General features: G+C 36.5%; 1 protein-coding gene across 2 annotated transcripts in view; it reads left to right on the top strand.

Annotated features, from left to right (window-relative positions):
- The first annotated feature begins 920 nt into the window (after positions 1-920).
- The window catches only part of cers3a (ceramide synthase 3a), a 31,249-nt gene continuing 17,552 nt past the window's right edge, over positions 921-14,617 (top strand). The window contains exons 1-4 of one of the 2 annotated variants that reach the window (XM_048183794.1): positions 921-1,532; positions 7,446-7,627; positions 12,640-12,757; positions 14,373-14,491. In XM_048183794.1, coding sequence (XP_048039751.1) covers positions 7,455-7,627; positions 12,640-12,757; positions 14,373-14,491 — 410 coding nt within the window. In that variant the 5' untranslated portion in view covers positions 921-1,532; positions 7,446-7,454. The other variant, XM_048183795.1, reaches the window with a different exon arrangement.

The following is a 14,617-nucleotide window of genomic DNA, read 5'->3' as shown; positions in this document are numbered from 1 at the left end:
TTAGCATTTAAATTGCATCACTAAGTCCAACTAATGAGAGCAAGTAAATTTCCATCAGTTCTCACGCAAATCTCCAGAATCAACAGCTTCAGAGGGAAAAGCACCACTACAGTACATCTCATAGCTGGTGCTTACATTAATGATTAGGCTTGTTAGATGATTAGACTCAACTTGAATGTTACTAGAGAATGTTAATTAATTAAATTAATTAAAGATCCCAGAGGATAACACATTTTGGTCTAGCTCTTCAATATAGATCAACCTGATTAAATTGTGCAACACTCAAATAATGTCACTAAACAATATTTAGAACGCACAGAAAAACATGGTTTACACTAACATGAAGCAGCACAACTGTTTTCAACATTGATAATAATAATAAATGTTTCTTTAGCAGCAAATAATGATATTAGAATGATTTCTGAAGGATCATGTGACACTGAAGACTGGAGTAATGATGCTGAAAATTCAGCTTTGATCACAGGAATAAATTACAATTTAAAATATATTCAAATAGAAAATAATTATTTTAAATTGTAATAATATTTCACAATATTACTGTATTTTACTGTATTTTTAATAAAATAAATGCAGCCTTGGTGAGCATAAAAGACTTTTTTCAAAATTAAAAAAAACTTACTGACCTCAAGCAAAGTGAAGGGCAGGAAAAAAATACTAAATATAAATAATATAATGCTACAAACCAAATGATCAGAGCAAAATAATTTTGGTCTAAATATATCTATTGCTTAGTAGAAGTCAGCCAAATTAGATTAAAAAAGGGAAAAAGATTAAATATGGTTTCACTTGTAGCACGAATAAATGTGATTTATGTCAACCACAATGTATGGGTTGAGTTTCACCCATTCAAGAGACATTTAAGGACCAGAATTTAAATTTCTCTGTGTCATCATAGTAATCATATTGTTGGATTTATGTAGTTCATGATTAACATACATTTTTTTTGTTTACTTTTTATGCACCAATTTTGGTCACCACTTGATGTCCAATGTAAAAATTGTGTCCTGAAGTATAAAACGAGTTGAGATCCACTGCTATAAATAACTGAATTAATTCCAGGTAGTGAATGGGTGCAAGTACAGGCAGCGTGTTCTGCCGAAACACACCCCATGGCACTGAGTCATTGACTGTCTGTAAGTCCTTTTGTCTTATCTGGTTGCGTATATGTTCACGCACTATCTCTCCCTCACCTTGCAGCATTATCAGTTGCACAATGCAAATGAGGTGAGTCCTTAGGGCGCAGTTTTTGTGTGTGCGTGTGTGCATGAGCGAACCCGCAGAATGCCTGTTAACCTACAGAAGGTAAGGAGGAGGTAAGTAGGGAGGGGAAGAAACAAGCCAATTGCTACTAAGGCAGGGGTGTGACCGCAAAGTACTTCAAACAAAGAGCATTCCCGTGGCTCTTGAGCAGCGGTGCTGTCATGTTACGCACTTTCCCACCGTCAGCGGCGGAACGCAGAGCGAGCGGCGTGAGATTAGACGTTTACCTGAACCGCTGACAGGAAGCAGAGGTAAGCGTGTGGGTTTTCTTGACCTTGCGTTAATGCAGCGCCACTGGTTGTGACTTGACCAGAACAACTTTTTGATCTTGAGTTTTAAACGAGAAAAATGTAGAAAATAAGAGGACTTTTATGCAAGATGTTTGGAAAGTGTCTCAAATGAAAAGTAGAGCTTGTGGAAACCTGCCTGTTCAAGAGCTTTTTGGGTTTTAAGACTGGAAGTAAGTGTTAAACCCAGGTTTTCTGTTGTTTCTATTTGTATTTTGGCATTTTGAGAAGCTTCAGGTTTGTTCTGCTCGCATTCAATTCTTTCTTCCTCCCGAAATCTCTTGTGGTTGGCTTGGCACTAATCAAAATGTGATTAGAAAATTCTTGACCAGATTTAGTCGAGATGCTGTGAAAAGATCTAAATAACTGGCCAAAGTAGAGGATATAAATCTTTGAACTTTAGCAATTGCAACTCCATCATGGTCTCTTTGTATTTCTGTGTTTTACAAATGACAACTGCATTTTAAGCTGGGTTGTAATGCTAAAGTTTGAAATTTTTTGTAAGCTTAAGTTAGTCGGTTCTTGAATTTGAACTATTCAGTTAATCTATCCTAGTTTCTTGTTATCAGAAATGGTTAACAAAGAAGATAGTGGCTTTGTGATAGTGTATCATTAGAGTTGTGTGTGTCAGTAATGGGGTTGAAGGGACTGATGATAGGGACTGTGTGATCTGTACATGTGGACATGGCTTTGTTTACTCAGCGTCTTGTTCAAACAGACTCTGAGCTCTTTGTTATGTTCAGTTGACATGGTGTTCTGGTCGTTCTCTTTGGTCATAGTACAGTCAGGGAGAAAGACTGCCATTGATTGCCTGATCAAAGCCAAAATAATAGAAAGGAACAATTATATATGGTTAAAGGAATGAGCAGATACATTAAAAGATCATCAGACTCCAAAGGTCAGCCGTTAGTTATGAGTTCAATAGTTTGGGTTGTTTTTGAAACAGCATTTATTCGAATTAGAGTTCTTTTGTAACATTATACATTTCTTTACTGTCAATTTTGAGCAGTTTAATGTGTGCATGCTGAATAAAAGTATTAATTTCTTTAAAAAAAAAAAAATCTTACTGACTTCAAACTTTTGAACAGTAGTGCACATGTATACTATCTTTATAATCGATCATTTTAAATGCTACATCTGTTGTCTGATAACTTCCAAACATCAGCCAATTAATTGCCCTTGCTGATAAATCGACATGTATTTCCAAGTCCAAAACGGATAAACTAAAGTATCACAGTTTTATCTAAAATATGTCTGCCAATAACACATCGGTGTGTCCGCCATCTTTGAACAGTCAACGTGTCGTCACTCTCAGTAAGTATCAATGATGTGCCACAACATTGCGTAGCTTCAGGTTGTGAATCTGCTGAGATTTATATTCCTGAAGAAATGGGATAACCTTTCAGAGGTGAGAGTGTGTTGGTTTCTGTTTTTATATGTACTAACATAATGTTACAGGTTTTGATGCTATTGTAACTTTTTAATGTCTTGTTAGCTGATGCCTTCATATAGATATTAGCAGATATAGATATTCATATGGTCACCGTGATTTTGCCAAGTGAGACATGTTCCTGGATCAACATATTTGTTGATTCTGGAACAACATTCCAATCAATCAATCAGATTTGTGGGACAATTTACCGTTTATGACAAGTTTAGGCTTGCAACCAGGGTTAGGTGCTTCTACATCAATGTTATTCACCTATCTTTCCCCTTTGATATTAGAGATAAGTTATGGGTAGGATTAGGTTTAGGGGTAGGAATAGGGTTGAGACTAAATTTTCAGACTGGAATGATTGTTCCAGGATCAACAAAATATGTTGATCCAGGAACATGTCTTACTTGGCAAAATCATAGTGACCCATATTCATACACAGTCAACTTTCTCTCGAATGTTCACAGACCAGTGTTTTGACCGTTCCAATATGGCGGACGGCTTACATATAGCGCGGCCCATTGGAACAGCCACTAATGAGGCGTGTGTGTGTATAATATATATATATATATATATATATATATTATGGTATAACCTGCTTTACATGTTTCACCACACTTTCAAATCACCTTTGTTATGCTGTATTTAAAAATTTGGCCAAGCCAATCAATGTTAACCCAGGATTTACAGTACAGTTTAATATCTCAAAACCTGATACTCAGGATTAATTACTAACCCAGTCTGGATAGTGTGAAACTTGAACTAAAATAACCCAGGATTACGTAATAATTCAATAATTAGTCTGTGACATACTTTCACATTTATGTGAATGAGGCTATTTTGTGATAGCCTCATTAAAAATGTCCTTCTAGCACAGCTTCAGTGTTTATCACAACTAATACTTAGACGGTATTAACTTGGGTGTGAGGTGTGATTACGCATGGTGTAATTCACTAAATGGATCTGAACTTTAATTCACACCAGCTCTACTTGTATTCCCAGATCAGGTCGCTTCTCAGGTGTGTGTAGGTACATAAGCGTGTAATTTTTGCCTCGAGTCAGCGTCGACCCTAAACACTGTTTTCAGTAGCAGCAGAGCTGTTTTACAGTAAACAAATTGGACAAGTCCTTTGCTAGGGCTCAAAAACTGGATTATCAGAATCTGCACAGTTATAGCCTATAACAAGAGCTACAGAATCTCAACCATTTTAACACATACTTTCATGAAAGTCTCTACATAATTTGATAATTGACCTTTTATTGTGTGGTATTATCAAGATTCTGCTTTCATAGCACGTTTGTTGTAGGTGTAGATGGATGCAGGAATAATAATAATGAAAATAACAAGGATCTGTTTTGGTTTATGGCATAAATCCACAGCGCTGAATAAGTCTGATTTCATCATGACTGCTTATGTGTCTTTAAAGGCTATATATCGAACTCTAAAATTACTCATTTATTTCTTGATTTAAATTATATATTCAGCACACAAATGTTTATAATACTTTTGCAATGAAAATATTTTATTTCATTTTATGAGATGACACCATTATTTTATTATTATGCTAGTATTACCCTCTTTTTTTGTTGTTGTTGTTGTTGGATTTTGAGTTTTTGTCCTTAATAAAAAATTGAACCTCCAATTTCCAAATATCTCCTATTTCATTTCCCAAATCTTCTCTCACATCTCTCTTTAAAAATAATAGAAAAATCTTTTCTTGTAAGGTTCTACAGTCACATATTTATGCGTGCCCAATTAAACTTTTATGCTGTATGCTACAATGAAATGTTTATTAAATTATGTACTGATATGTACAGTACAGTCCAAAAGTTTGGAACCACTAAGATTGTTAATGTTTTTAAAAGAAGTTTCGTCTGCTCACCAAGGCTACATTTATTTAATTAAAAATACAGTAAAAAACAGTAATATTGTGAAATATTATTACAATTTAAAATAACTGTTTTCTATTTGAATATATTTGACAAAGTAATTTATTCCTGTGATGCAAAGCTGAATTTTCAGCATCGTTACTCCAGTCTTCAGTGTCACATGATCCTTCAGAAATCATTCTAATATGATGATTTGCTGCTCAAGAAACATTTATTGTGTACAATATTTTTTTTCAGGATTATTTGATGAATAGAAAGTTCAAAAGAACAGTGTTTATCTGAAATCGAATCTTTTGTAACATTATAAATGTCTTTACTGCCACTTTTGATTGATTTAATGCATCCTTGCTGAATAAAAGTATTCATTTCTTTAATTTCTTTTCAAAAAAATAAAAATAAAAATTCTTACTGACCCCAAACTTTTGAACGGTAGTGTATAATGCTACAGAAGCTTTGTATTTCAGATAAATGCTGTTCTTTTGAACTTTCTATTCATCAAGGAATCCTGAAAAAAAAAAAAAAAGTACACAACTGTTTTCAACATTGAAAATAATCATAAATGTTTATTGAGCAGCAGATCAGCATATTAGAATGATTTCTGAAGGATCATGTGACACTGAAGACTGGAGTAACGATGCTGAAAATTCAGCTTTGCATCACAGGAATAAATTACTTTGTCAAATATATTTAAATAGTACACAGTTATTTTAAATTGTAATAATATTTCACAATATTACTGTTTTTTTACTGTATTTTTAATTAAATAAATGTAGCCTTGGTGAGCAGACGAAACTTCTTTTAAAAACATTAAAAATCTTAGTGGTTCCAAACTTTTGGACTGTACTGTAGGTATCAATAATAATGATGATAATAAATAAAACATTATGAAACTTGATGCACTGATGTATCACGAACATTAATTCCAGGAATACAGTGCCTATAGAAAGTCATCATACCCTGTGAAAATCTTTACCTTTTGTCACATTACACCCTGGAAAATAAAATAAATTAAGTCTAACTGTTTTGAGCTGTATGTACACATTATAACCATCAAAGTGAAAATAAAAGTGAGGATTATTAAAAATTAATTACCTGGTTTGGTAAAGTGTAGTGGTTTTGATTACTTCAGAATAAAACCAGCTGTTTCTTGAATATTCCACTGTTAGTAGTGAATGGTTCTGCAAAGAATTCACCATGGTTGGGAAAGTGCTTTCAAAAGGCCTCCGGGATAAAGCTGTAGAAAGGCACAAGTTAGGAGAAGGCTACAAAAACATTTCGAAGGCTTTAGCTCTCCCTCTGAGTACTGTTCAGAGCATCATTAAGAAGTGGAAAGTGTATGGCACCACCAACACATTGCCTAGTTTAGGCTGTCCGTCCAAACTGGATGTCCGAGCCAGGAGGACATTGATCAGAGAAGCTACCAAGAGGCCTAATGCAACTTTGAAGGACTTACAAGGCTTGGGACTGGTCGGTCTGTGCATGTGACAACTACCTCACAAGCTTTACACAAAGCTGGTTTGTATGGCATGGTGGCAAGAAAGAAGCAAAAACACACCTGGAAGACTCTGATGCCATCTGGCAAAAAGTGCTATGCTCTGATGAGACCAAAATTGACCTTTTTGGACTGAACTCCAAGCGCTATGTTTGGTGAAAAGCAAACACAGCACACCACCCAAAACACACCATACCTACTGTGAAGCATGATGATGGCAGCGTTATGTTGTGGGGGTGTTTCTCTTCAGCAGGGAATGAGCGATTGGTCAGGATTGAAGGGAAAATGGATGCTGCCAAGTACATCCAAATTCTTGAGGAAAACCTGCGTCCCTCTTCTAGACGGCTGAAGATGGGCAGGTCACATGACAATGATCCTAAACATACCGCCAAAAGAACAATACAATAGCCTAAGGATAGGAAGGTGAATGTCCTTGAGTGGCCAAGTCAGAGCCCTGAATTAAATCCAATAGAAATCTGTGGATGGACTTGAATAGAGAAGTCCATTGCTGCTCACCACAGAATTTGACCGAACTTGAGCAATTCTGCCAGGAAGAATGGGCAAATATTCCACAATCTAGGTGTGCAAAGCTAGTACAGACAAATCCAAAAAGATGAATGTCTGTAATTAAAGCAAAAGGTGTCTCTATGAAGCATTAAATCAGGGGAATGATGACTTTTCCAAACCCTGTTATTCTAGTTTTTCAGGGTTTTTTGTTATTATTAATTTTCAGAACTGTTGCTTATTTCTTTCCTTTTTTGTTGTAATCCTTTTCCTTTTCATTTCTTTCCTTTTTTTTTAATTATTTATTTATTTATTTTGGAATGGGTTTTGATTATCAATCTGTACGACAAATAAAGTAACTATTTCAAAGGGGTATGATGATTTTCTATAGGCACTGTATGTATTAAAAGTGTAAATGGTGTCAATTTTGATTTCATGTTCTCACTTTCTCCATGAATGAATTCAGTATTCAAAGTGTGGGCTGAAAACACTTTATTTGTAATATGTGATACATGCAGTCTCTCTAACTGTGCTTGTCATCTGCTGTGTTCAACAGATCGTGGTCATGATTGGTATGATTGGCGAGTGGCTGTGGTGGGACCGGCTATGGCTGCCGGGGAACCTCACGTGGGCCGATCTCAAAGACGAGGAAGGGCTCGTCTATGCCAGAGTTTCCCACCTCTACGTCACTGTGCCGTACGCTTTAGTCTTCCTGCTAGTCAGATACTTGTTTGAAAGGTGAGCTGGTTGTGGAATTTCTATGATTATGTTGCAGGAAATGGAAATTTAAATGGAAATTTGATCGATCACCCCAGGGTGTATATTTCAACGGACAGCATGAGAATTTGTAAATGATCCACTTTTGCAACAGATATGATATGAGTAACTTTTCAAGCTAAAAAGATCATTTTAAAGTAAAGCTACCCATTTGAAGTAGTTAGCTACACTATAAGCTGACAAAAAATAGCCTACTGACATTTCTATATAATATATAATGATGGTTTTTGGCTAACCTAAATACAAGATACAGGGTGCGGCGTCTCAGTCAGCTCTGTAGCTCCCTTTCCAACGATATGGCAATGTTGTTGATGTATATCTGTATTAATGAACAACAGAAGCACAGATATCTTTCTGACATTAATTGTTTGTTATTTAAAAGTATATTATGATAGATACTTTGATTGTTACATATCCTCGCAACACTATAAATGTTAGCTAAATTAAAGGATTAGTTCACTTTCAAATAAAATTTTCCTGATAATTTACTCACCCCCATGTCATCCAAGATGTTCATGTCTTTCTTTCTTCAGTCGAAAAGAAATTAAGGTTTTTGATGAAAACATTCCAGGATTATTCTCCTTATAGTGGACTTCAATAGTCTCCAAACGGTTGATGGTCAATTTACGGAACAAACGTGGCGCCAGTTCAGTTTTTTTTTTTTCCATAAGTAGAATTGGGAAGGTGTAGGACATACAGTGTAAGCTTTTTGAAGAATACGGAAAGCGGAAGCACGTGCAAGGTGATCATTTGTGTTTATAAAGCATATACAGTTGTATTTTTTTCAAAAATGCTAGATAAGACTCTTATTCCTCGTCTGGTTTCGTTTAAAGCCCTTTGAAGCTGCACTGAAACTGTAATTTTGACCTCCAGTCGTTTGGAGGCCACTGAAGTCCACTATAAGGAGAATAATCCTGGAATGTTTTTATGGCGGGCCGGAAGGTCCAAAAATATGGCTACCGACTTGTCGCGGGAATTCACTATACAATTGCCAGTAGCCACTGAGTTTACCACTGATAGGCCGGCGGTGCATCTGCATACACACTCTCCTCACGCAGCGAACGACTCACTTTCCTCACACAGCTGACCACTGACTCTCCTCAGCCGGCGACTCACTTTCCTCACGCAGCGGACGTATCACTTTCCTCACGCAGCCGGCGACTCACTTTCCTCACGCAGCGGACGAATCACTTTCCTCACGCAGCGGACGAATCACTTTCCTCACGCAGCGGACGAATCACTTTCCTCACGCAGCCGGCGACTCACTTTCCGCACGCAGCCGGCGACTCACTTTCCGCAGCCGGCGACTCACTTTCCGCAGCCGGCGAGTCACTTTCCGCAGCCGGCGACTCACTTTCCGCAGCCGGCGACTCACTTTCCGCAGCCGGCGAGTCACTTTCCGCAGCCGGCGACTCACTTTCTGCAGCCGGCGACTCACTTTCTGCAGCCGGCGACTCACTTTCCTCACGCAGCATTAACTCTCCTCACGTTTCTTTTCAAATACTGTGATGGTGCAATAACTAACTACATCAAGTAAAATTGATCATTTTTGTGTTGTAAATGTAATTTATTCTGAAGCAATATTCCCATCAGTGTTCTGTAAACTGTTACTGTTAAGATGTAAACTGTTAATCATCAGATTTGTATATGCCCCTTAAAGGGATAGGTCAATCAAAAATAAAAATTCTGTCATCATTGACTTACCTTCTAGTTGTTCCGAACCTGTATGAGTTTCTTTCTTCTGTTGAACTAAAAATATATTTTGAATGTCAGTAAACAAACAGCTGACTGTAGAGAGTGACTTTCATAGTAGGAAAAAAAAAAAAAAAAATGGAAGTCACTGGCTACCATCAACTGGTTACTGACATTCTTCAAAATATCATCCTTTTTCTTTCTTCTGTTGAACTAAACTCATATAGGTTTGGAACAAACTAGAGTGTAAGTCAATGATGACAGAATTATCATTTAGGTTTAACTGTCCCTTGGAATTGATTGTCATGGCATTTTTTTATTTTTTTTTTACCTTTATAAAAAGGTAATTTTCCCCTAACCTTGGCTATCAATCTCATGTTAATTAGAATAACTCACTCTAGGGCTTTTATTATTTTTTCCACGGCAGAGGAAACAGAATCTGCATCAGAAGTGGCATTTAGATGCATGTATAAAATTGAATATGAATGTGCAAAACAAGCATGAAAAACACTGTTTAACAACTTTACAATAAAGATATATAAAGCTTTTGTGGATTTTACAAATTATCTTTATACAATATATACAATATTCTGAAAAAGTGACATTTCCCTTTTTGCAAAGTTCAGATGTTGATAAAATATATAACTTTAACTAAAGATAAATTTTTGATTTGCAGCTGTCATGCTTAAACACTGGTTCTGCAGATTTTTGACATTTCAAATTTGCATTGTTTTTGTAACCATCACATTAGTTTATGGTATACGCTACTTTCATGTTTTTTTTTTAAAAAAAATTTAATCAGCTTACAACAGATTCCTTATTTGATAACACTATTCAAAAGAGCATTCACTACAAATAACATTTTAAACAAGGCACCAACAGCTTGGGCCCCTAAACAGTGACTGTTTCACTGAGTCTAATGTGATGGTTACAAAAACAATGCAATTTTGAAATGTCAAAAATCTGCAGAACCAGTGTTTAAGCATGACAGCTGCAAATCAAAAATGTATCTTTAGTTAAAGTTATATATTTTATCAACATTTGAACTTTGCAAAAAGGGAAATGTCACTTTTTCAGAATATTGTATATTAAAGATAATTTGTAAAATCCACAAAAGCTTTATAGATCTTTATTGTAAAGTTGTTAAACAGTGTTTTTCATGCTTGTTTTGCACATTCATATTCAATTTTATACATGCATCTAAATGCCACTTCTGATGCAGATTCTGTTTCCTCTGCCGTGGAAAAAATAACGGTAAAAGCCCTACAGTGAGTTATTCTAATTAACATGAGACTGATAGCCAAGGTTAGGGGAAAAGTACCTTTTTAAAAAGGTAAAAAAAAAAAAAAAATGCCATGACAATCAATTTCAAGGGATCGTTAAACCTGTGATAATTGATGATAATAATGATAATGATAATTCTGTCATCATTGACTTACACTCTAGTTTGTTCCAAACCTATATGAGTTTAGTTCAACAGAAGAAAGAAAAAGGATGATATTTTGAAGAATGTCAGTAACCAGTTGATGGTAGCCAGTGACTTCCATATTTTTTTTTTTTTTCCTACTATGAAAGTCACTCGCTACAGTCAGCTGTTTGTTTACTGACATTCAAAATATATTTTTAGTTCAACAGAAGAAAGAAACTCATACAGGTTCGGAACAACTAGAAGGTAAGTCAATGATGACAGAATTTTTATTTTTGATTGACCTATCCCTTTAAGGGGGCATATACAAATCTGATGATTAACAGTTTACATCTTAACAGTAACAGTTTACAGAACACTGATGGGAATATTGCTTCAGAATAAATTACATTTACAACACAAAAATGATCAATTTTACTAGATGTAGTTAGTTATTGCACCATCACAGTATTTGAAAAGAAACGTGAGGAGAGTTAATGCTGCGTGAGGAAAGTGAGTCGCCGGCTGCAGAAAGTGACTCGCCGGCTGCGGAAAGTGAGTCGCCGGCTGCGGAAAGTGACTCGCCGGCTGCGTGAGGAAAGTGAGTCGCCGGCTGCGTGAGGAAAGTGATTCGTCCGCTGCGTGAGGAAAGTGAGTCGCCGGCTGCGTGAGGAAAGTGATTTGTCCGCTGCGTGAGGAAAGTGAGTCGCCGGCTGAGGAGAGTCAGTGGTCAGCTGTGTGAGGAAAGTGAGTCGTTCGTTGCGTGAGGAAAGTGAGTCGCCGGCTGAGGAGAGTCAGTGGTCAGCTGCGTGAGGAAAGTGAGTCGTTCGCTGCGTGAGGAAAGTGAGTCGCCGGCTGAGGAGAGTCAGTGGTGAGTGGTGAGTCGCTGCGTGAGGAGAGTGTGTATGCAGATGCACCGCCGGCCTATCAGTGGTAAACTCAGTGGCTGCTGGCAATTGTATAGTGAATTCCCGCGACAAGTCGGTAGCCATATTTTTGGACCTTCCGGCCCGCCATATGTTTTCATCAAAAACCTTCATTTCTTTTCGATGACAAAAGAAAGACATGAACATCTTGGATGACATGGGGGTGAGTAAATTATCAGGAAAATTTTATTTGAAAGTGAACTAATCCTTTAAGTTCATTACCCATCCTAGCAATGTATGTTTATGCTGAAATATAATTAAATAATGGTTTGTTTTTTTGTTTTTTGTTTTTTAAAAACATCTATCGCATGTCAATATGTGTAGTGAGTTGGCTCACGTGATTTATGTTTTGTACTTCAGAATTTTCGGTAAGGAAATACAGGTGCATTCAAGGTGCATTGTGGGACTTTTTAGGAAGTTTCAGTGCACTGGAAGGATTCTATGATTGAGACAGCCCTTAAAAACTCCCTGATCAGTGCCCTGATTACTGAACTAGGGAGCTGATTGAGACGCACCCACACTATTACCTACACTAAATCATAACTAAATATTTAACAAAACATTTCAGTATGAAAAAGACCTAAAAACAGCTATGCAGCCTTCTCAAAAAAGAAAAATACATACACAACAAAAATGCTTAAACTGGCCTTTGCTATTTTTCTCATCTCTCAGTCTGGTCATGCTGGACTATTGGATGGTTTTAGAGTGATTTTGTTCATTTTTCAACTGGTCAGGCTTTGATATCATGGTAGAGTTTTGTTGTGCAACACTGGTAGTCTGCAACTAAAAAGTACTGTTTTGTGTTGATTCCTCAAGTTTTGAATACGATTCATGTGATGGATGTAAAAAAAACAAACAAATCATCATTGATTATTCATGTTTGGAACATAATGGCAGCATATACTTAAAAAATATCAATGGTTTAATTCTACTAATGTCTGTCTGATTAGGTTAATAGCGACACCGCTTGCAGCTTTGCTTGGCGTTTCAGAGAAGACCAGATACAAAGTGGAGCGCAATGCTGTTCTTGAACATTATTTCATTACAAAGTCAAAAAACCCAGGACAGGTAACGTCTTCTCCTCTCACTTAACAACATATCATTCTGAACTTCAGATCCTCATCAGGTTTAAAGTGGCCTGTGGCTTGATCACGGGGGAGCATCTCTGTTTAAGACATCATTTAAGGCAAGATTCTCTAAAGCTTTTTGAAAACATGAATTGAACTTAGTTCCATCCAGATCACATGATTTATATTCAGGATTTTGTTTTTACCCACCACCAATAAATATTACATTTTACTATATTTAAGATTTAGATCTAATTGTTGAATTATTAAAGGTGCCCTAGAATTGAAAATTGAATTTACCTTGGCATAGTTAAATAACAAGAGTTCAGTACATGGAAATGACATACAGTGAGTCTCAAACTCCATTGTTTCCTCCTTCTTATGTAAATCTCATTTGTTTAAAAGACCTCCGAAGAACAGGCGAATCTCAACATAACACCGACTGTTACGTAACAGTCGGGATCATTAATATGTACGCCCCCAATATTTGCATAAGCCAGCTCATGTTCAAGGCATTACACAAGGGCAGCCAGTATTAACGTCTGGATCTGTGCACAGCTGAATCAACAGACTAGGTAAGCAAACAAGAACAATAGCGAAAAATGGCAGATAGAGCGATAATAACTGACATGATCCATGATAACATGATATTTTTTGTGATATTTGTAAATTGTCTTTCTAAATGCTTCGTTAGCATGTTGCTAATGTACTGTTAAATGTGGTTAAAGTTACTATCGTTTATTACTATATTCACGGAGCCGTCGCTATTTTCATTTTTAAACACTTGCAGTCTGTATAATGCATAAACACATCTTCATTTTTTATAAATCTCTCCAACAGTGTAGCATTAGCCCGTTAGCCACGGGGCACTATCAAACTCATTCAGAATCAAATGTAAACATCCAAATAAATACTATACTCACATGATCCGACGCATGCATGCAGTATGCATGATGAACATTTTGTAAAGATCCATTTGAGGGTTATATTAGCTGTGTGAACTTTGTTTATACACTGTATTATAGTCGAGAGCTCGGGGGCAGGGAGCGCGAGGATTTAAAGGGGCCGCAGCCTGAATCGGCGCATATTTAATGATGTCCCAAAATAGGCAGTTAAAAAAATGTATTTAAAAAGATCTATGGGGTATTTTTGAGCTGAAACTTCACAGACACATTCAGGGGACACCTTAGACTTATATTACATCTTGTGAAAAAACATTCTAGGGCACCTTTAAAAAATATATATCAGATTTATAAATCAAATTAATTATTAGATTAAATTATCAACCCAGATCAAGTATTTGAGGTTCCTCATCTAATGAAGTAGTTTTGGCTCCTTCAGAAATTGATGCAATGCCTTCATGTAATAGTCTGACTGGATGTGTTTGATAAGATTTTTTTTCAAGTGTTTATGTAAATCTAGCAAAACTGGATAGTTAGGGTTTTTTTGTTGTTGTTGTAGCATTTGGTAAAATAAAGCCATAATTAGGCTATTACACCACTTTTGATAATAAAAATGCCACTTTTCTGCAGAAGATGGTTGCTGTATTTAATGAATTAACAACACACCATATGAACAACATGCTTACCCTTTTGATCTCTTCCATCTCTTATCAGGCAGATATTGATGGCCTGTGTAAAAAATGCAGCTGGTCAAGTAGACAAGTGGAGCGCTGGTTCAGGAGGAGACGAAACCAGGACCGTCCTAGTGTTCTGAAAAAGTTCAGAGAGGCCAGGTATGAAATACACACTTACCAAATAGCTGTCTGGGATACTTGCAGATCTGTCACTCCACATTAAAGAGCGCCAAAACAGTATGTTTTTTTATTCCGAAGTAAAATGGGCAAAATATGAAACTTGAG

Source organism: Megalobrama amblycephala, linkage group LG3 (assembly GCF_018812025.1).
Source record: "Megalobrama amblycephala isolate DHTTF-2021 linkage group LG3, ASM1881202v1, whole genome shotgun sequence".
Classification (NCBI taxonomy): Eukaryota; Metazoa; Chordata; class Actinopteri; order Cypriniformes; family Xenocyprididae; genus Megalobrama; species Megalobrama amblycephala.
The sequence above is the reverse complement of the archived record's forward strand: the minus strand, read 5'-3'. Positions and strand labels throughout refer to the sequence as shown.